General features: G+C 48.1%; 4 protein-coding genes across 4 annotated transcripts; 1 reads left to right on the forward strand and 3 right to left on the reverse strand.

Moving 5' to 3' along the window:
• Nucleotides 1-595: 595 nt before the first annotated feature.
• Nucleotides 596-4,971, reverse strand: LOC126320435 (uncharacterized). The gene is made up of 3 exons (XM_049993923.1): nt 4,714-4,971; nt 4,375-4,550; nt 596-4,294 (listed from the first exon to the last, which is right to left on the reverse strand). The coding sequence occupies exons 1-3, from the start codon at nt 4,931-4,933 to the stop codon at nt 2,189-2,191; spliced, it is 2,502 nt and encodes an 833-aa protein (XP_049849880.1). The 5' UTR covers nt 4,934-4,971; the 3' UTR covers nt 596-2,188.
• A 507-nt stretch (nt 4,972-5,478) lies between these two features.
• Nucleotides 5,479-8,370, reverse strand: LOC126320436 (intron Large complex component GCFC2-like). The gene is made up of 2 exons (XM_049993925.1): nt 8,131-8,370; nt 5,479-7,958 (listed from the first exon to the last, which is right to left on the reverse strand). Exons 1-2 carry the CDS (start codon nt 8,356-8,358, stop codon nt 5,649-5,651), a joined length of 2,538 nt encoding a protein of 845 aa, XP_049849882.1. The 5' UTR covers nt 8,359-8,370; the 3' UTR covers nt 5,479-5,648.
• A 156-nt stretch (nt 8,371-8,526) lies between these two features.
• LOC126320483 (nuclear exosome regulator NRDE2-like) lies at nt 8,527-12,279 on the forward strand. Its single transcript, XM_049993983.1, has one exon. It carries the CDS (start codon nt 8,527-8,529, stop codon nt 12,277-12,279), a length of 3,753 nt encoding a protein of 1,250 aa, XP_049849940.1.
• Nucleotides 12,280-12,476: 197 nt separating this feature from the next.
• Nucleotides 12,477-16,475, reverse strand: LOC126320484 (tubulin-specific chaperone D-like). Its single transcript, XM_049993984.1, has one exon. It carries the CDS (start codon nt 16,473-16,475, stop codon nt 12,477-12,479), a length of 3,999 nt encoding a protein of 1,332 aa, XP_049849941.1.
• Between the last annotated feature and the right edge of the window lie 828 nt (nt 16,476-17,303).

Raw genomic sequence — 17,303 nt, forward strand, 5'->3', positions numbered from 1 at the left:
TTTTGTCTCTCTGCTTTTTTTCCGTACCTTCGCTAATTTGCCTTGGCATTTTCATGCTTTTGTAAAACCCCTTTTTCACTCAAAAACGCCCGCTCGACGCTGAAACCTACGACAGGCTGAATGTTATCCCCCTCCGTTCCCTGTGCCCCGCCCTCTCATTTGAAGCGCCTTTTTGCTAGCGCAGCCGATAGCCAACGCAGCTCGTCGAAAAAACCCAAAAAAAATGATTCCCCCGTCATACCTTCCTATCCAAAAGAATCTAAACCCCCGCGCTCCCCCTCCATCCTTGACCTTCCGATCGAGTTTCTTGAACGCGTTATTGTGTACCTGGACCAAATCCCTCCAGACACGTTCAGTATTGCCGACCACAGGGACAACCCTCCCGTGCCCCAGCTGGCAAGAAGGGACCTCTTTCACGTTCGCCTCACGTGTCGAACCTTCTACTTTCTCACGTCTCACAATTCAATTTGGGCGCAGTGCGGCGTCTTCTCGGGGAAAAATCACAACATCCTCAGCCAATCTCCATTTGTGCACACCAAACAAGACCTTAAATGCATAAATAGAATTTATATACAGATTACTCCCGACTACGCAATTCAAAAACTTCAACTCAGTAAATTTTTCTCCAGTAAACAATCACTCGTTCCCCATCTTAAGCACCTCTACGTTATATCCGGATACACAAACTCTCTCAGTCTAGTGCAATATGCCGATTTTATCTTGAATTTGCTGACGAAAACCGGCCCACAGAAACAGCTCGAGCACATCGCGTTCTATAATGTCACTCCGACCTTCTCTGCTCTAGAAGAAATCCTAATCGCCCATCCACAAATTTCCATGTTAACATTAAACGACAACTGCTACGCCCGGAGACACCCGCTCTACCCAACTCCTAAGAAGACATCGTCGCTCGTCTCTAACATCAAAAACAGGTTTAAACACATCTCTATTATAAGCGACGAGCTCGCGCCATTTTACCCACAGGATTTAAATATGGAAACCCTAGAGACACTCCGCGTCTCTGAACCCTTCTTCTTCAGGCAATTTCGCCCATGTGACAAACACGCGAAGGATTGCGCGTATAGCAAACACTCTCTCCCATGCAAAAATTTGAAGTGCCTGCAAGTCGGTTCATCGTATTCACTGAACCATGCAAAGACTCAGTGTCTGCCAAAGTCAATCTCAATCTCTGTGTTGACCTCCTTGACATCGCTGTGTGTAGTAAAATTAGCAATTCCAATTAAGTGTTCTGTAGACGAACTGACCGCGCTCCCATCCAAGCTCCCAAGCCTTCGTATCGCACATCTAATTCTCGAAGTGTCCCACCTAGCAAACCACCAAGGGGGCGCAATAACTGCACAGAGAGACATCGGCTCAGAGTTAACGACCCATTGCCCAAACCTCTTAGAACTGGCGCTCACCCGGACCAGCCAACCGTACACCTCAATAATTCAGGAAAAACCTCTATCAATCACTCAGGACGTTGAACCTGCGCGGACGTGTGCAAACGAGAACCAGCTTGATTTATCTACCTTTCATCAGGAAAAACTGCACTATCTGAAGTACAACCTGGCCAAAATTACCAGTCAATCTACAGAAGAAATAGCAGTGAGGTTTCCGAACTTGGAACACTTAGATCTGTCCCACACGCACATCGACCCAGGATCTCTCTTAAATCTGAAACTCTGTCACCGTCTCGTCTCCCTTAGCTTCAGGAAGGCACATCTAAGGGTGTCTGAACTCGACCTGTTGCTCTCTTCGACGAATCTATCTAAAAGCCTAAAGTATCTCGATATCATTGTTTCCGACGGTTGCACTAAGCCGGGCGCGAAAACTCTAAATGCCATTTCCACCTTTTGTCCGAGACTCGTCCGGCTCTCTTTTCCACTTTGGATCGGTATCGAAACGCACGTACTGAGCAGATTGGTTGTCAGTTGTCCTGAATTGCGCGTAATAGAGGTCGATGACTTTGAGAGCGTCAGCACCATCACGCGGGTGTTTTTGTCGCAAAAAAAAGTCGACCTAATCTACGACCTTGGCAATTCAAGGTCGAGGTACGATGCGGAAGATGACAGGTGTCAATCACCTTTTTAGAGAATTTTGATGCGCGCAAGATATCAGCAGTTCCCTAGTGCAATAAGTAGGTTAACATTCACGCGGGCCCAATTTGGTTGTTGCCGACGTCCAGTTATTTTGCTCGACTAGGCAAGAAGGTTTGAAATGATAGCGAGTATGGCTTGCCCGACTTCTCATTTTTTGCGCACTTGAATTTCAGCTTGTCGAAGGGGCCATAAAGTACATCATCCAATAACACGTCGAAAGGTTCTGAACCTACGATTTCTACCTGATTTACGTGATAAACTTTACCGCTGTCTTCTCGACTGTTGGAGGCCTTTTTCTTTTTATCTTCATGCAGTATCAACTCCATCCAAGCGTCCGCCGGATGTGGATAGGCAAACACACACGAATCCATAGCGTTTGGAATCGACGCAACAGCAATCGCTGCGTAGGCCTTGCGCCCCTGCGACCCAATCGTCCGAGATATGCCTACCGGGTTAACCTGAACATATCTCATAGACACGTTCAACGGAGTATACTTGAAATTCTTGGATGTGATAATCTCTTCGTTGGTGCAGGCCTTGAGGTCACTGTTGCGCTTGAACGCTTCGATCATCACCGGGAGACCAAGACGCGCTCTAGAGAAAAAGGTCAAAATTACTGTTCTGCTGTTGTTGGAACATTCGACTTGGAAAAGATTGATGGTCGACGACCACTTGGCCTCCCGAAAGTAGTGCGTCAGCTCTTGGTAGAGTAGCAAAGGCGGCGAAAACTTTTTGAACTCAAGCGATGGCGCATTTGAGTCCACAGAGCCTTGCTTGCCATTCTGCTCAGGTGTTGCAGATGCTTTACTAGACCTCGGCGACTGGTAAGGAGAAATTGAGCTGCGCTTTTCATTGGTTGAACTGCCTATTTGGTAAGAATCACAGGGATAAATTGATTTGATCGCTTGATAAAAAATAGCAACCTGTTTTCTATACCATCTGTCCTGAAAAGAAATCCAGTTACCTAGTTCTGAAGGGCAAATTGGCAAATAAAAAATTTGTATATCCAACTTAGTGAACAACTCTGGCCTTAACATCATTCCCAGAAGATAGCTTGATGAAAAATGGTGGACCATCGGGTCTCCACCTATAAGGGCAATTCGAATAGGTACAAAACTATGCGCCTCGTTAGCATTTTGCGTAGAACTTGACCTGCTATCCAACGGCGAATGGCCCAACAAGATATTAATCAGGTTGTTGAAAATGTCGGTACATGCGCAATAATTCATAGTATTGATCCACTGGTTACTCGTCAAATTCAATGTGTCAGGAAGGGAGATAGGAACATAGTGGATGTTTAAAGGAGGAAGCTCAAGTCCTGAAAAAGGGTTTTTGCTATTGGTTAACGCATCCGGACACTCGCCCGAAATGCACTCTTTCAGTCGCATCAGGTTTTCGCTATAGTATTTCTTAGCTTCTTCATCCGAATACTTTAGAGACTTTTCAACGATGCCCATAGCCTCAATATACCATTCATTAATTCTTGATGGAACAGCACCCAAAAGATGGGCTGAGTCGAGCCGGACACCAATGCAGAGATGAAGAATTGAGGCCAAAATGTTTGCTTGAAATGCAGGCACAGAGCCTAGAGTAGGAGGAGAATTATAGAGAAGCAATGCCTGGAGCCTTTTTGAATCAGGATTATTGCAATCAAAAAACAAATGGATTTTTCGCTCCGGTCTGTCCAATCTAAACTCTGTGCCATTCAGCTGCAGATTTGGTATCAACTCCGGATATTCGATAAGCAATTGAATTCGAAAGCAGGTTCCAGGCACTCTGCATTCAAAACTAAGTAAATCGAGTATCCTTTTAGCAACGTCCGAGTAGGGGCGAGGCCAAACAATAAACATCTTGATTGTATCCCTGATTTCGTCTAAGACGGAGACGGGTGAAAATGGAGTATATATAATGAATGAGTGCATCATATAAAGGAGCGTAGATGCCATATTTTCATCGACTGATGGATGCCTCAGGAGCTCGAGCAAAATCTTAAACACTATGAGTGAAGTGTCTTTGTCTTTCAGCAGATTACGAATGACTCCATGAACCAAGGGCGCAGATAATTGATTAGCTAGTAAATTCACAAAAGTGAGATTTAGTGCAGAACCATCGTCAAAACAGCAAAGTTGTAGAGAATGCCTGAGGCCTTCGTAGGAACGGTAATTATGAACTTTTCCATAAACTTTTTCTATCTTTTTTGTATTAAAAAAGGGTTGTTATTGCATGTATTGGTCAGGGGAGTTGATTTAGCAAAATATAATTTTTTTCATACATGCCGCAAAAATAAGATGTCTGGCAAATTTTTACTACTGGATTCTGACAGCTTAGAGCAAAAATAAGATAATAGGTTTAAGAGTGCTCTTGTGCATGTTTTTTTTGGTGAAATCGTAAAGTAGGATCCAATGAAGAAAAGATTTAACATGAGGTTTTGGCTTTGTTGATTATGTGCTTGTTACATAAGGTTGTACAGGTTCCATAATACGCACAGGCGTAAGAATCGAGCAAAAAAACGATAGATTAGGGTCAATTACGATAAGGTACATATTTGTTATCATATTGGGACGTTTGTGCCTAAAAAACAATAATAACAACACGAAACATGAAGGGATACTTTGAGGATTAAGCTTAGCAATTTTTAATTCATCAGGCTTCAGGCTTGGATTTGACAGGACTTGTTTGATGAGATTCATAATGTTCGTAGATTTTTCTTCTCCAATATAACTACCGATAAGCTTGCAAGTTAGAGCAAGAGCATAGCAAGCAGGATTCAGGTTATTCCAAAATTTTTTGTAGAAATCTGAATTTACAACACATCCAGGTTTTTGAAGCATTCTGACAACCTTTTCACTATAATTGATAGCTTCTTCATTCTTTCCTGAGTCTGGTGAAGCCATAGTGAATTAGGTAGAAATGTTCTGTTTAAATAGATAATAAAAACAGAAATATTTGTGTACAATTTTCAAAGAATATTTTGATTATAAGATTGCACTATTATTGAATTAATGCCTGGCTCAGTAAAGGGAGAATGCGATGCATGGCGACACGTGTATTTATACTAGCGAAACAGAGCATTGAATAAGAGCAGTATGGAGAACATTGGTATCACAGGGGTTATTTTTGACCGTATTTATGTGATATTGCGAATGTGATATCCGCGACGTTAAAATATCAAAATTCAGAAATTATTGTTGCATTAATTTTCAGCTTTAAAAAAGCTCTTGGATGAATTCTGATCCCGTCAGTACTTAGAGACTATCCAGTAGACATTATTTTGGGAAAACAAAAAAAAGCTGTACATGCAAAAATATCCATCTATTAATAGACAGTGAGACAATAATCCAGGGTTTTTGTAGATGGCGAAGTCAAGTAGCACCAAGATTGTTTTTTTATGTATTCAATGTAATTAGAAATGAGTCAAAAAGTGAAATTAACTAAAATGGCAACGCATCGGGCTTAGTACATGATTGTACCTATGCAAGGTGCACAATATCCTGATTGTTATCCTAGTAGATGAGTGCTTTTTTTGACCTCTGATTTTTTCGTTCTCTATAACTTTTTTTTGGATTTCAGTATGTCAAAAAGCTGTACGAAGATAGGTGTTGGACTGTTTTTCTTGAACCATTCTTCTGGAAACAGTATGTCAAGTATCTCTAATTCTAAAGGTGTATATTCAAATTTGGCGTTCTCAACATAAGAAAGCAGTTTTTCTTTTATCAGAGATTGGCCGACGATGTCCTCAATGACGTCTCTTCCAAGAAGGTTGGTCCAAGATAGCAAGACTTTGGCTAATAGCAGTCCTCTGTAGATAGATGCTTTCCCAAATTTTGTAAGAGCCGGGGTTTGTAAATGATATGAGCTCGGTACAAGGAGGCTATTTACAGAGAAGCGGAGAGTGGTAACAATTTGCTTGAAAAGGGTATCTAGCTGAAGAGCCGGGGAAAAAGTTTGGAGATAAACAAGCGATTTGATCAGACGATAACTGTGCTCCATAGAGTTAACAATCCATTCATAGGATACAGCATGCTGTAACTTTGGAATAACACAGGTCTCGAGGAGTTCTGGGATTAGGGAGCTGTCGGGGTCTGTATCTAGGGATTTTGAAGAAGGATGAGTTGTTTCGCAATATTTTAAACAGCATTTTAGCCAGTTCATTTCTTGAATACCAGCCTCTGAAAAAGGTTTCCAAGACAGTAGCTCTAGCCTGATATACGGGGACAAAAGCTTGCGGAGGGAAAGCGAGACATATGCATTTTTGTAGGAAGAATAGTAATGTTTTTTCCATTCTTGAAGGCGACTTAACACACTGTCCAAACTTGCAAATTCTTCAAGTGTATCGTCGAAGACATGACTAGCACTTAATAGGACTTGGTTTTGTAGGTGCTGGTATTCTTGATACTCAGCTGGGTCAAGGCATTCTTTGTCCGGCTCCCATGGATTTTGATCTTTCATACTTAAATTCCAATTTGGTGAAATGTCCTTTTCTTCAGTACTTGTTACGTATTGATAGTCTAGGCGTTGCATTTTTTGAATGTATTTTATAGTGGGTTGCGATTTTTTGATAGTCGCTTGAAGTTCTTCTCGTTCCAGCTTTTCAATAATTTCCATCTTTGAACCCAAACAATCGGTCAGATCGAAAATGTATTTCCGAAGTTTTTGAAAGTATACCTGCTCAGAGGAAACCAAGTCGTACTCTGCTTGAAATCCAGAGATAGAAGCATGTGCAGTGGCAAGGGATGCATGTATTTGATCAAGACGCCTGGAGTCGGCAGAAATGGCATCTTCGCCTCTTCTCAAATCTAGTTGCAGTTGAGAAAGCATTTCAGTAAAGCTCTTAGGTTCTTCTGTGCGTTCTGGTAAAGTGAAGTTAGAATAGGTTGAAGCCAAAAATTCCTGATTGTCGGCTTCGAGGTCAGAGTCTTGGCGGCGCGAAGAATCATCACCGTACCAATGATCTGCATGAGAGGCTTGGTGAGTCGATTTTCTTGATCTGCTGGCGACACCGCTTCTTCGGAGTCTTTCTAGTTCCCACTCGAGATGTTCGTCTTGTTCAATTTCATCGTTCAAATTAGCAGATTCTCCGAATTGCATGCGCACCTGGCTCAAAAGGTTCTGACTGGACTTTTGCTCAGTGCTTTTAATGCCAAACGATAAACCATATGGATTGTAGTTTTCGCCAAGAGCGTGGCGTTCTTCTCTTTCTCCATCGCTGTCTTCGCTTTCCTCCTCGTCGTTTTTGAGCGGACCCTTTGGGGAGTTAGACGGATAAATGGCAATTGTCGACTCGTCGTCCGCTGCATAAGCAGCTGTACGACCAGTCTGGCCAATAGAGCGCATCCGAGCGCGCTTAGCTTTAGCGACTTGAATTAGTGCCATTTCCTCATGGTTCATTTTGATATCTTCTAAAGCAGAAATAGGGCCATCACGTTGCAATGTCTCACGAGCATCTTTGGCTTGGTTCAAAGTTGTTAGGTCACTGACCTCCTCGAATGACTGAAATCCATCTTGTAGCTGGTCATCGAAAAACGAAGCACTATTCCCTCTTTTGTCGACCTGAGATATGCTTTGGTGCTGTACCAAGGTATCAAGCTCTCGAATCATAGCATCTTCTTCATCTAAAACCTTTTTTTCAGAAATAACCAAGGGCTTAAAAACAATTACGCTTCTGTTGACCTTCTTGAGTTCTTCCAGATTCTCATGGCTGTATAGATCAACAGACGTGGTCTCCATAAAAAAGCATTCAGACTTGTTTTCCGATAGTGCCAACGTGCTGGGTAAATTCGTCGTTTTCGTTCCCTTGCGACCATGAAGTCTCGAACCCCGCTTCTGTAGTTGAAACGTGTCTGCATCTTCTTCAATCTACAGAATTATATAAAAAAAACATTTAGATGCCATATAAAAACACTGAAGTCGATACTACCTGGAGAATCGCGCTCGCCCAACGTGTGAACATTGAAGTAAGTTTTTAAATCGAAGGCTAGTGTGGAACACTCACAAGGAATCGACAGACCATTGCAAATTAGAGTCATACGTCATCTTCAAAGCTCAACGCGCGCATTTTTTTCTCGGTGCTCTTGATTTTAGAAGTTGGTGTGTCTGGCTTCATCTCAGAGGGTTTTTGGCCAGCTACCGAATGGGATGTCGAAGAATTGTCTTCTGATTCATTGTAGAGTTCAGACTTTTTTCTTGTACGAGACCTGAATGATTTCTTTCTTAACTGAATTGGATAGGTGGGCAATTGCTGGTCGTCATCGCCCATAGACTGAGCTAAAAAAAATGAACATAATGTGTGTACAATTTTTTTAAAAAAAAGTGTTTCTATCTCACGGCTGTCTCCATTCAAGCCAGCGAATTACTGAATACTACGGAAATCAAATCTTAGCAAGTCTGCTCAAGAATTTTGGAAATTATAAATGCATTGCGTAAAATGGAGGCAGGTGATCCAGAAATACCTCGTTTCAAGAATTTTGACCGGAGCCGTTTGAAGGCCGCTGCTACAAAAGAGACAAAGTTTTCGGAGGCGGCAGCTAGCGACAGAGACTTTGAAAGAGAACGGGACAGAAAAATATTAGTAGACGATTTGAAATGCGGCGGTACTGACAGAGGAGCGTCATCGATTGGCTATCATTCAAGCAAGTCTGAAGCGCAGAAGGAAATGTACTATCGAAGAGATAGAAAACACAGAGAGGGAGAATCAGCTGCGCTTGAAGAAGGGACAGAAGACGGGGTAAAGCAAAGCGCTAAAAAGCGAAAAAAGGCTCATCGTCGCCGAGAGGAATTGGAGGATGGAGAGATAGCTTCGTGGAGCGCGAGGGATAGATTGAGCAAACTGAACTCGGTTGAAATGAAGGCAGCGCGTCTGGAGTTAGGATCGGCAAGAGAAAAAACGCGTGTTGCATTTGGTGTTACATCTGAAAGGGAAACTTGGAACAAAAAACAGGAAGACCTAGGGAAAGTGTCGAATGAATATCATGAGGAGCAGTTTTGGATTGATTTGAAATTTAACAAAAATTGGATGTTTTGCGACCGGCTGCCCGGCGTACCAAAGTATGAAAAGTTAGGTGATTATACGATGGGTGCAGCGGGTGGTGGGCTGTCCAAGTGGGAAACTTCAAAAGGGGGGGTGAATATGGGAGCGAAAAACAATGGGCTAGAGAGCGCGTCTTTTGGCGGGGGTAAATCAAGAGAGCCAAAAAAAAAAAAGAAAAAAGAGGAGCTGCGTTATTATGACAGGCTGGTTCAAGCAAAGCTAGCTAGCACAAGCATTGAAGATGTGAAGAGGAAGGGTATTGATACGAGTTGTAAGGAAATGGAGGAGGCGGTGATTGAGATGTCACAGGACTTGAAGGATGGTTCGAATCAGATGGATGAAGTGAGGGGAGGCAGCAAGAGACAAGAACTGACTGTTGAACAAGAGATTTTGGTTCAAGCTAAGGCTTTAAATGAAAAAGTGTTCCGAGATCCGAGTAATATTCAAGCCTGGAGGGAGTTGGTTGAATTTCAGGATCAATATGCTAAGTTGATGAGTCGTCCGGCCTTAAAGTCATTTTCCAGCGTTTCGGGTATGTCGGAGGACAAGGAAGAGGCTAACTATGGGCCAATTTTGGCAAAGAAGTTGGAGATTTACAAGCAGGCTCTGCAAAAGAATCCAGGGTCTGAGGACTTGCTGGTTGAGTATCTGAATTGTGCAAGAAAGTATTATGATTCGAGAACGATGAATGAGATATGGGAGCCGTTTTTGAAGAGTCACTCGGCGTTTCCGAAGGTGTGGTTTACTTTTATGGATTTTGTTCTGTCAGATTTTTCTCAGTTTACGGCAACTCGGTTTCGAAAGGCTTCTTCGGAGGCCATCCAAGCGCTGAGTGCTGGAAAGAGGTATTATACGAGGGGCCATGCGCAGCACAAGAAATTGGAAGGGTCGTTGCTGAGCGTGTTGATCAACACTTGTAGAATAGAGGCAGGGATGGGATATATTGAAAGGGCGGTGGCTCTGTTGCAGGCGTTGATTGAGGTTAATTTTTACACTTTGGACGTCGTGCAAGAGGCCTTCAACAAGGTCGAGACACGCGAAATGGAGTTTGAGCTAGCTCGGGAAAAGCTGCAAAATGAGTTCAAGCGTTTTTGGGATTCCGAGGCGGCTAGATTTGGGGAGCAGGGCGCCAGGGGGTGGTCTTTTTGGTACGCGGAGCATCAAGACGAGGTGACGAAGGAAGAGCTGTATGACCCGTTTACAGAGGACAACAAAGTGGTGAGGATAGAGGGAGACAAAATAGTACGATTGGAGAGAATAAACGAGCAGCTAAGAGAGCCGTTTTCCGGGACGTTAGGGGGTGTGGCAGCTGATTCTGAAGATGAAGGGTCTAGTTCAGCAGGCTCTGCGGACCTGGGCGGCGCAGAGTCGAAGTTGGAGGAGTTGGGGCCGGAAGAAGAGTCGGAGCGTCGTCGTCTTGCGCCAGAGGCAGTGAGGTGCTGGATTGAGGTGGAAGGGAATCTGGACGCGGTGAATTGGTGTTCTTGCAAGGCGGTGGAGCTTCAAAATGTGGAGGGAGGCGATGAGGACGTGGAAAGGATGGTTTTGTTTGAAGACGTTAAGGAGTTTTTGGTTTTGTTTTCTTACGACGAATTTAAGTTTGAATGTCTGAGCGCGCTGACTGAATTGCTGGGAATAAGAAAGGTGCCTCAGGGGCCCGGTGAGGGGCAAGACCGTCTTTGGTCGAGTTATGATAAGGAAAGTGAATCGGTTTTTTCTTTGTTATCGAGTCGATACCCGGAGATTTGTTCTCAAGCAGACTGTGACCAAAGTGCGAATACGATAGAGTCGTGGGAGTGGTTTGACCCGTACGAGCTTGGCATAGAGCAAGAGTTGTTCACGGATTCTCCGAGGGCAAGTCTCGCGCGAAATTCCCTGAACCAGGCGCTCGAGCTTTGCATTTCGAAAGATCGCCCAGATTTGGAGATGCAGATAAAGTTAGCGAGCATAGCGCTGATGGGGAAGGAAAGGGCTAAGGCGCTGTTGGCATTGGACGACGCAAATTTGGTGCTTTGGAACGCGTATGCTCAGTATGAGAAGAGGAACAACAGAATAGACCAATCTCGTCACATTTACGATGTTGCCATTCAGAGGGCGATTGGCCAGCCAGACGTTGCGTTGCTTGTTCGTTCCTATGCGTTGATGGAGTTAGAATTGAATTGTGTAGAAAGGGCGCGTCATGTTTTGTTTTCAATCCCGGAGATGTCGCATACGCCCTTTAGAGAAGGGACAGATTTGAGGCGAACAGGCACTCAAGTCCTGAAGGCCCGCAAGAATTACGAGCGAGTTTTCGCTAAGACAGGCGATTTGGTCGAGTCTTTCTTGGAGCGACAAGATTTAGATCTTAGATCGGCCATTGACGTGTTCTTCAACCTCACCGTCTGTTGCGCCTTCTTTGAGTACTTGACGGGTGACGTCGATCGGATGGGGTGCGTCGTGGAAGCCGCCAGTCTCCGAGCGCAAAAGTGGCTCAGAGACTTTTCTGTCGGTCGGCTTAAGAACAAGCAGACAGAACAGCGCCTGATGCGTGCCAACGAGCGTTTGTACGTTTATCAAGTTAATCTGATTCTGACTCATATTGCGAGGTGCGGAGTTGCATACCAACGCGTTTATCTGAAGGAGGCCGTCCACAAGGCTCTGTGTCTCTATCCGTGCAACAGGCTGTTCTTGTCTGCGCTCCTGCTCGTCGGACAGCGCACCCAGACGACTGCTCAGCACCACAGGTACTTCGACAAATGCATAGCGTATTTGAATCGCAGCGAGAAAAGCGCGGATTTACTGTGGCTGTTCTCGATTCGGTCGGAAACGCGGTGCGGAAGCGCCAATCGCGTCTTCAAGAAGTTCGAGCGGGCTTTGGCGTCCGCGTTACACAGGAGGCCCTTCCAGACGACGGACGAGTGGCTTTCGTCGAAGGCGCATGACAACTACGCCATCTTGTTGTGGAAGATGTATGCGGACCTCGCCCTAGCGCAAGGCAGGGCCAAAGTAGCGATGGGCATTTTGTTTCGAGCCATAGAGAGTTTTCCTTGGGCTAAGTGGCTGTGGCTGGGCATGATGAAGAGGGTCGGGCCCTATTTGAGCTTCGAGGAAACTGCGGAGTTGCTTCGGCTGCTTTGTTCGAAGGAGCTGAGAGTTCGAAGGGGCCTTTGATTGAGGCGCGGCGACAAGGCGACGAAGGGAGCAAGCAGGAGAAAATTGGAAGCGGTGCGACGAAAGCTGGCGCGGCTCCGTCGAAAAAAAAAAAAAAGAGGCACGAGCGCGCCCAAGGGGCACATCTGTTTCCCCTGGACCGGATGGTGGTGCTATACGACTCGTGTATTACGCGTGTTGTTTTTTTTGTTGAAAATTCAAGTGCGCATGCTTTGTCCCAGGAGTCCACCCACTAAGTTTCTCTGTCCTTGGAAGCGGGTTTCGTCCGTCCAAGAGTCCAGAGAGGTCAACGCCTGTCTGATTTGGTCCAAGTCCTCTTCTCGGGCGAGCGAGCCGTCCAGTTTCGGGCGATTCGCGACGATGTCTGGATGTGCCTGCAATTGGTCGAGTAGCCTTTTTGCGGCGACCCTGCGAATCACGGGATAGCTGCACCCGAGGAAGTACAAGAAGACCTTTAAGGACAGCTGTCGAACGCTCTGGCCCTCCACTTCGGGGTCCTCCTCCGGTGCGCGCAAAAGCCTCATGAATATTGGCACGGAGAGTCTCAGCTTTTTTACGGTGGCCGAGCGCAGCAGCGCCTTTCGACTGGCCTGGTAAAGGCCCCACGCGAATTTTGAAAAGAGGTTGGAGTCCAAGCAGTCGAAGCAGTTGGACGCGAACAGGGTTTCCAGAATAATCCAGGTGTTCTGGACTATCAAGTCGGCGTCCAGGCAGTCGCGTATGATGCGGACGAAGGTCGTGGCGACGGAATAGACAGCGGTGGCGCCTGAAATCGGCGATTGCGCTCTTGATTTGCAGTAGTCGATGAGGGCGGAGCTTGCCTCGTCTATCACCTGTCGATATTCGTCGACTTCCTTCACGCTTCGTAGCAGGCCCAGAGAGATCCAATATCGGTATTCGTCGTATTCGAGCCAGGGGATCACGAGCGGAAACACGAAGGCGGTAGATGCCCAATCGGAGTCGTTTTCGACAATCCGTTCGCTTCGTCGGCGATTGTCTTTGTGCGCTTCGAGTCTGGACCTGAGCTCGCGCAGATGGGGGATGAGAGAAATTAGATCGAGGGGGGCCGCGTTTTGCTGGCCCGAGTTGCCGGAGTCGGCAGCCAAGCGCAGTATGAACTCCAGCGCGGACCCGGCGACTTGGCGCGTCCGGTCTATCCTCTCGACCGTTTGCTTTACGAGCCTGTAGAAGAGCGCCCTCGTCGCCTCCGCGGACAGACAATGGACAGGCGGGAGTCCTTGAGAAGCGTTTTGATGGACTTGCTTGTCTATTATGGCTTTCAGCGAGAGAATTGCGGTCTCTCTTAGTTTGGAGCCGACGTCGCCTTGGTTGTTCGTCGTGTAGTCGTCTAGACACCGAACGAGGGCGTCCGCGATCGGATGGGCGTCAACGGGGGTCTCGGCCGCTTGGACGGACAATTTTTGCTCGACGAGCTGACAAACAAGGCGCGTTATGGAGACGACTGCGTTTTTCCTGGTTTCTATGTCGTTGGACTCGTCGCCGTCGTTGCTGGTGGCGCGGACCAGACAGTCCAGCGCGGGCTTGAGCTGGCGGCCGGCCGTAGAGGGTGACAGGACTCCTAGGATCAGCGCGTACGCCCGCCGAGCGATTGGATTAGTCTCTTTTTGGAGGGCGGAGATCCAATTCGCGATCAAGCCGCTCCGCTGCGGTTCGGCCAGCCCGGTGAGGTAGACTCGGTTGAGGACGGTGAGGGCCTGAATCGACGTTTGGACGAGCTCTTCGGAGGACGACTTGAGGTTCTCTTGCAGGAACAGCAAGAGTTCTTGCAGAGATGGCGGGCGGTTTTTCTGCGCGAGGGGGCGCAGGCGGGAGGCGGAGAACTGGTCCTTGAGGCGGCTCCTGACGTCGCTTTTGGCGGCGTTTTGGGCGAACGAGAAGGGGACGGCGAGCGTGAAGAGGGCTTCTAGCAGGCGAGACAGGGCGACTCTGGTCGGTTCGCTGCCGCGTCCGCGGTCCAGCTTGGCGAGACAGATTGCGACCGGTAAATTGCAGACGTCCTCTGCGAGCTCCTTGCCGAGGTACGTGGTGAGGCAGGGGGGGTCCGACGCGGTGGCGACGCGGTCGGTGGGATCGAAGGCGTTTGGCTTTTGGTTTTGCTGTTGGCAGAGCAGGGCGTTCAGTCTGAACAGCGATTCGGCGACAGCTAGGATGGCGCCGTGCCTTGCAAACGGGTCCGAATCGAGTGCCCTGGGGATCAGGGTTTTCAGCACGGAGGGCACGTATTGGTCGTAGTCTTCGATGGACAACATGCTGCCCAGCGCCTGGGCGGCGAGACAGCGGACGTGCCGGTCTATGTGCGAGAGCTTGTGGTCGACCAGGTGGTCGACCAGCGCGCGCTTGTACGGTTCGGCGTACGCGGCGACCAGAGACGCGAATTGCAGGTAGCAGCGAGTGCGGCTGGAAACCGAGAAGAAGTGGATCTGAGAAGACGCGTCTATTCCGTGAGCGATGGATTCGCTAGGCAGGCGGCCGACCAGCTCTTGGTAGGCCGCCGCGGCCGCTCGGCGACAGTTGACTTCGCGGTCGAACACGGCCACGACAAACAAATCACAAACCAAGCCCTGCAGGAAGGGCTGGACGGACAAGCAGCTCGGGTCGTAGGACCGCGCGATCGACCAAGCGACGTAACAGGCGGCATCTCGCACGTAATCTCCGACGACGAAGGTGCCCTGTCGTCTCTCGAACACGAACGCCTTCCTCAGGCCCGGAATAAAATCGACGAGGCGCGAAATGGGTACGACGCCCCGACGTGTGCACTCAGCGAGCGCCAGCATGCATCCGTGCCACGTCGAGGAAGATTCGCGTCGGTCTAGCAGAGCAACCAACGAATCCAGAACGTCGTCAACCAGCAACCGGGTCAAATGGCTAGAAATTCTGGCAATTCCCTTGGCCGACGAATAACGCACCACAGACTCCCTGTCCCTCAATCCGTACAGCATCAACCTAACAATCGCCTCCAAATGCTCCGAAACGAACGAGTTCGCCGCGACTATGTCCGCCTGGTTGCCCAGAACAAGCTCCTCTAAAGGAGGTGCGTCCGATTCCGGCGCGTCGGCCGAACTCGAAGTCCGCTCCGGGAACTTCTCGCAGGCCGGACTCAACGTCAGAGAATACGTCCTAGGTTTTTCGTGCCACGCCCGCTTGATCTTGATAGGCTTGACCACCGCCATCACAATCCACTGCAACAGCTTGACGGACAATCTCTTGCTTTCCGCCCCCTTGCAAACCATAGCCCTCTCCGCGTCCCCCTCCGATCCGATCTCTTCCCTCAACCGAAAGAAACAACAGTCCAGCACGCTCGACGCGTGCGCCCTGAGACACTCGACTTCTCCCCTTTGAAAAACAAAAACGAGCGTCTGATAGAAGCCCCTAATCAGGTTGCGGTGGAGCACTTGCCGAGCGGGGCACTCGGACAGCTCGAGCTGGTCGGCGTCGTAATTGGAGACGGCGCGCACAAACGTCGACACAAAAACGCCCAAATCGTCAGCATGGTCGAACCTGGTCAAGATCGACGCCAAAGAATACGCAGCCGCGTCCCTGGTAACCGCGGTTCCCATGAGGTAAATGTAGCAAAGAGTCACCATGCGCTGCGTAAAAGACGGAAGGCGCCCTAAAGGCCGCGTGCCGGAATAGAACGAGTAGAGTCTCACTATCGACCGTAAATCGTCATACAACAATGAGCGTCCTCCCTGGACGCCCTCCTCGGCTCGCGTCCAGAAGAAGTCCCACAGTCGCTTGCTCGCCTGGCAGCAGTAAGGCTCTCCCTCGCCCCCCTCGAAGACCTCGCCTTCGGCTGCTGCCAACCCCTCGCGAAGTTCCTGTCTGTCGGCAGCCGCTTCAAAAAAAAGATCCAAGTCAAACGGAACGAGCGTGATCAAGCTCAACCAAGTCAGCAACACGTAGGCGACCTCCCAACTGGATGCGGTCGATTGCCGGCCCTCCACCGCGCCCCCGCCCACGGGCGACGTGCCAGCCGAAGAGCCTCGAAGCTCAGATCCAAAAACCCACTCGAACGTGGTCAACTCAAAACACAAAAAAGTCTTTTTCAAGTCATCTACGCTGTGCGGAAGCAATCGCAACACGGCTTTGAACCCACGAACTTTGAAGAGAGTGTAGATCAGCTTAAACGACCACATCGCCTCCTCGTGCGACAAACGCTTCCGGTCGCCGGACATGGCCTCTCGGCTCTGGCCCTTGCTGTCATCGTAGTGGAGCGACAAATAGGCCTGGATCTTCGAAATAACCGTCGAGACCAAAAGCGGCAAATGGCAATCTAGTAGCGATGGATTTCCTCGGTACTTTTCCAACTAGAGAGCGTCACGTCGAAGGCAACCGTCGTGCAGGCGCCATTTGTACGTACGTTTTACCATGAAGACACAAAAAAAAAAAGCATTAATAACACACATAGGCACGCAATAAGGTCTGGGTTCGGGTGAGCCGCTGCATCCTCATAAGAGGCACCACAGCGACAGCACTTGCGCGAGCACCAACGATCAGACAAACGGGATGCGCGCGACACAGGATTGAATTGTCCGAAAAAATTGAAAATCATCTTGTCTGTGGTTTCACACATCGGTGCGCGGCCGACGGCTTCACAGGTCTCACCCACGATAAACGAAACCTCTCATCGCAGCTCCGGCCCTAGCAACTGCACTTCTGTTGTAGCGCTCAACCTTCTTTGCCTCAAAGCCCTCTTCTGTATGCATCTGTCGCACGCGCGAATAAGCTGGGCGGTGCTTTGTCTGCGTTTGAGGGCCAGTAAGGCGATCTTTGCCAGTCTCCGTGGTGCGGACGGCAGTTCGACTTGGTGCACATGCGGGGCATATCGAACGTGTACACATCTACGCGAATCGAACAGCGCGCATCCCGTAATGCATGAAATACGACAAAAATAACGCGTACAATTATCTGGATCTTATGAGCGTGTTCTGCAGGTTCAAATTTGGAGATGTGCTCCAACAACTCTTTTTTTTCTTTGGCATATGCATACGACTCGAAGTCCG

The sequence above is a fragment of the Schistocerca gregaria genome, unplaced genomic scaffold, assembly GCF_023897955.1.
Source record: "Schistocerca gregaria isolate iqSchGreg1 unplaced genomic scaffold, iqSchGreg1.2 ptg000720l, whole genome shotgun sequence".
Taxonomy (NCBI): domain Eukaryota; kingdom Metazoa; phylum Arthropoda; class Insecta; order Orthoptera; family Acrididae; genus Schistocerca; species Schistocerca gregaria.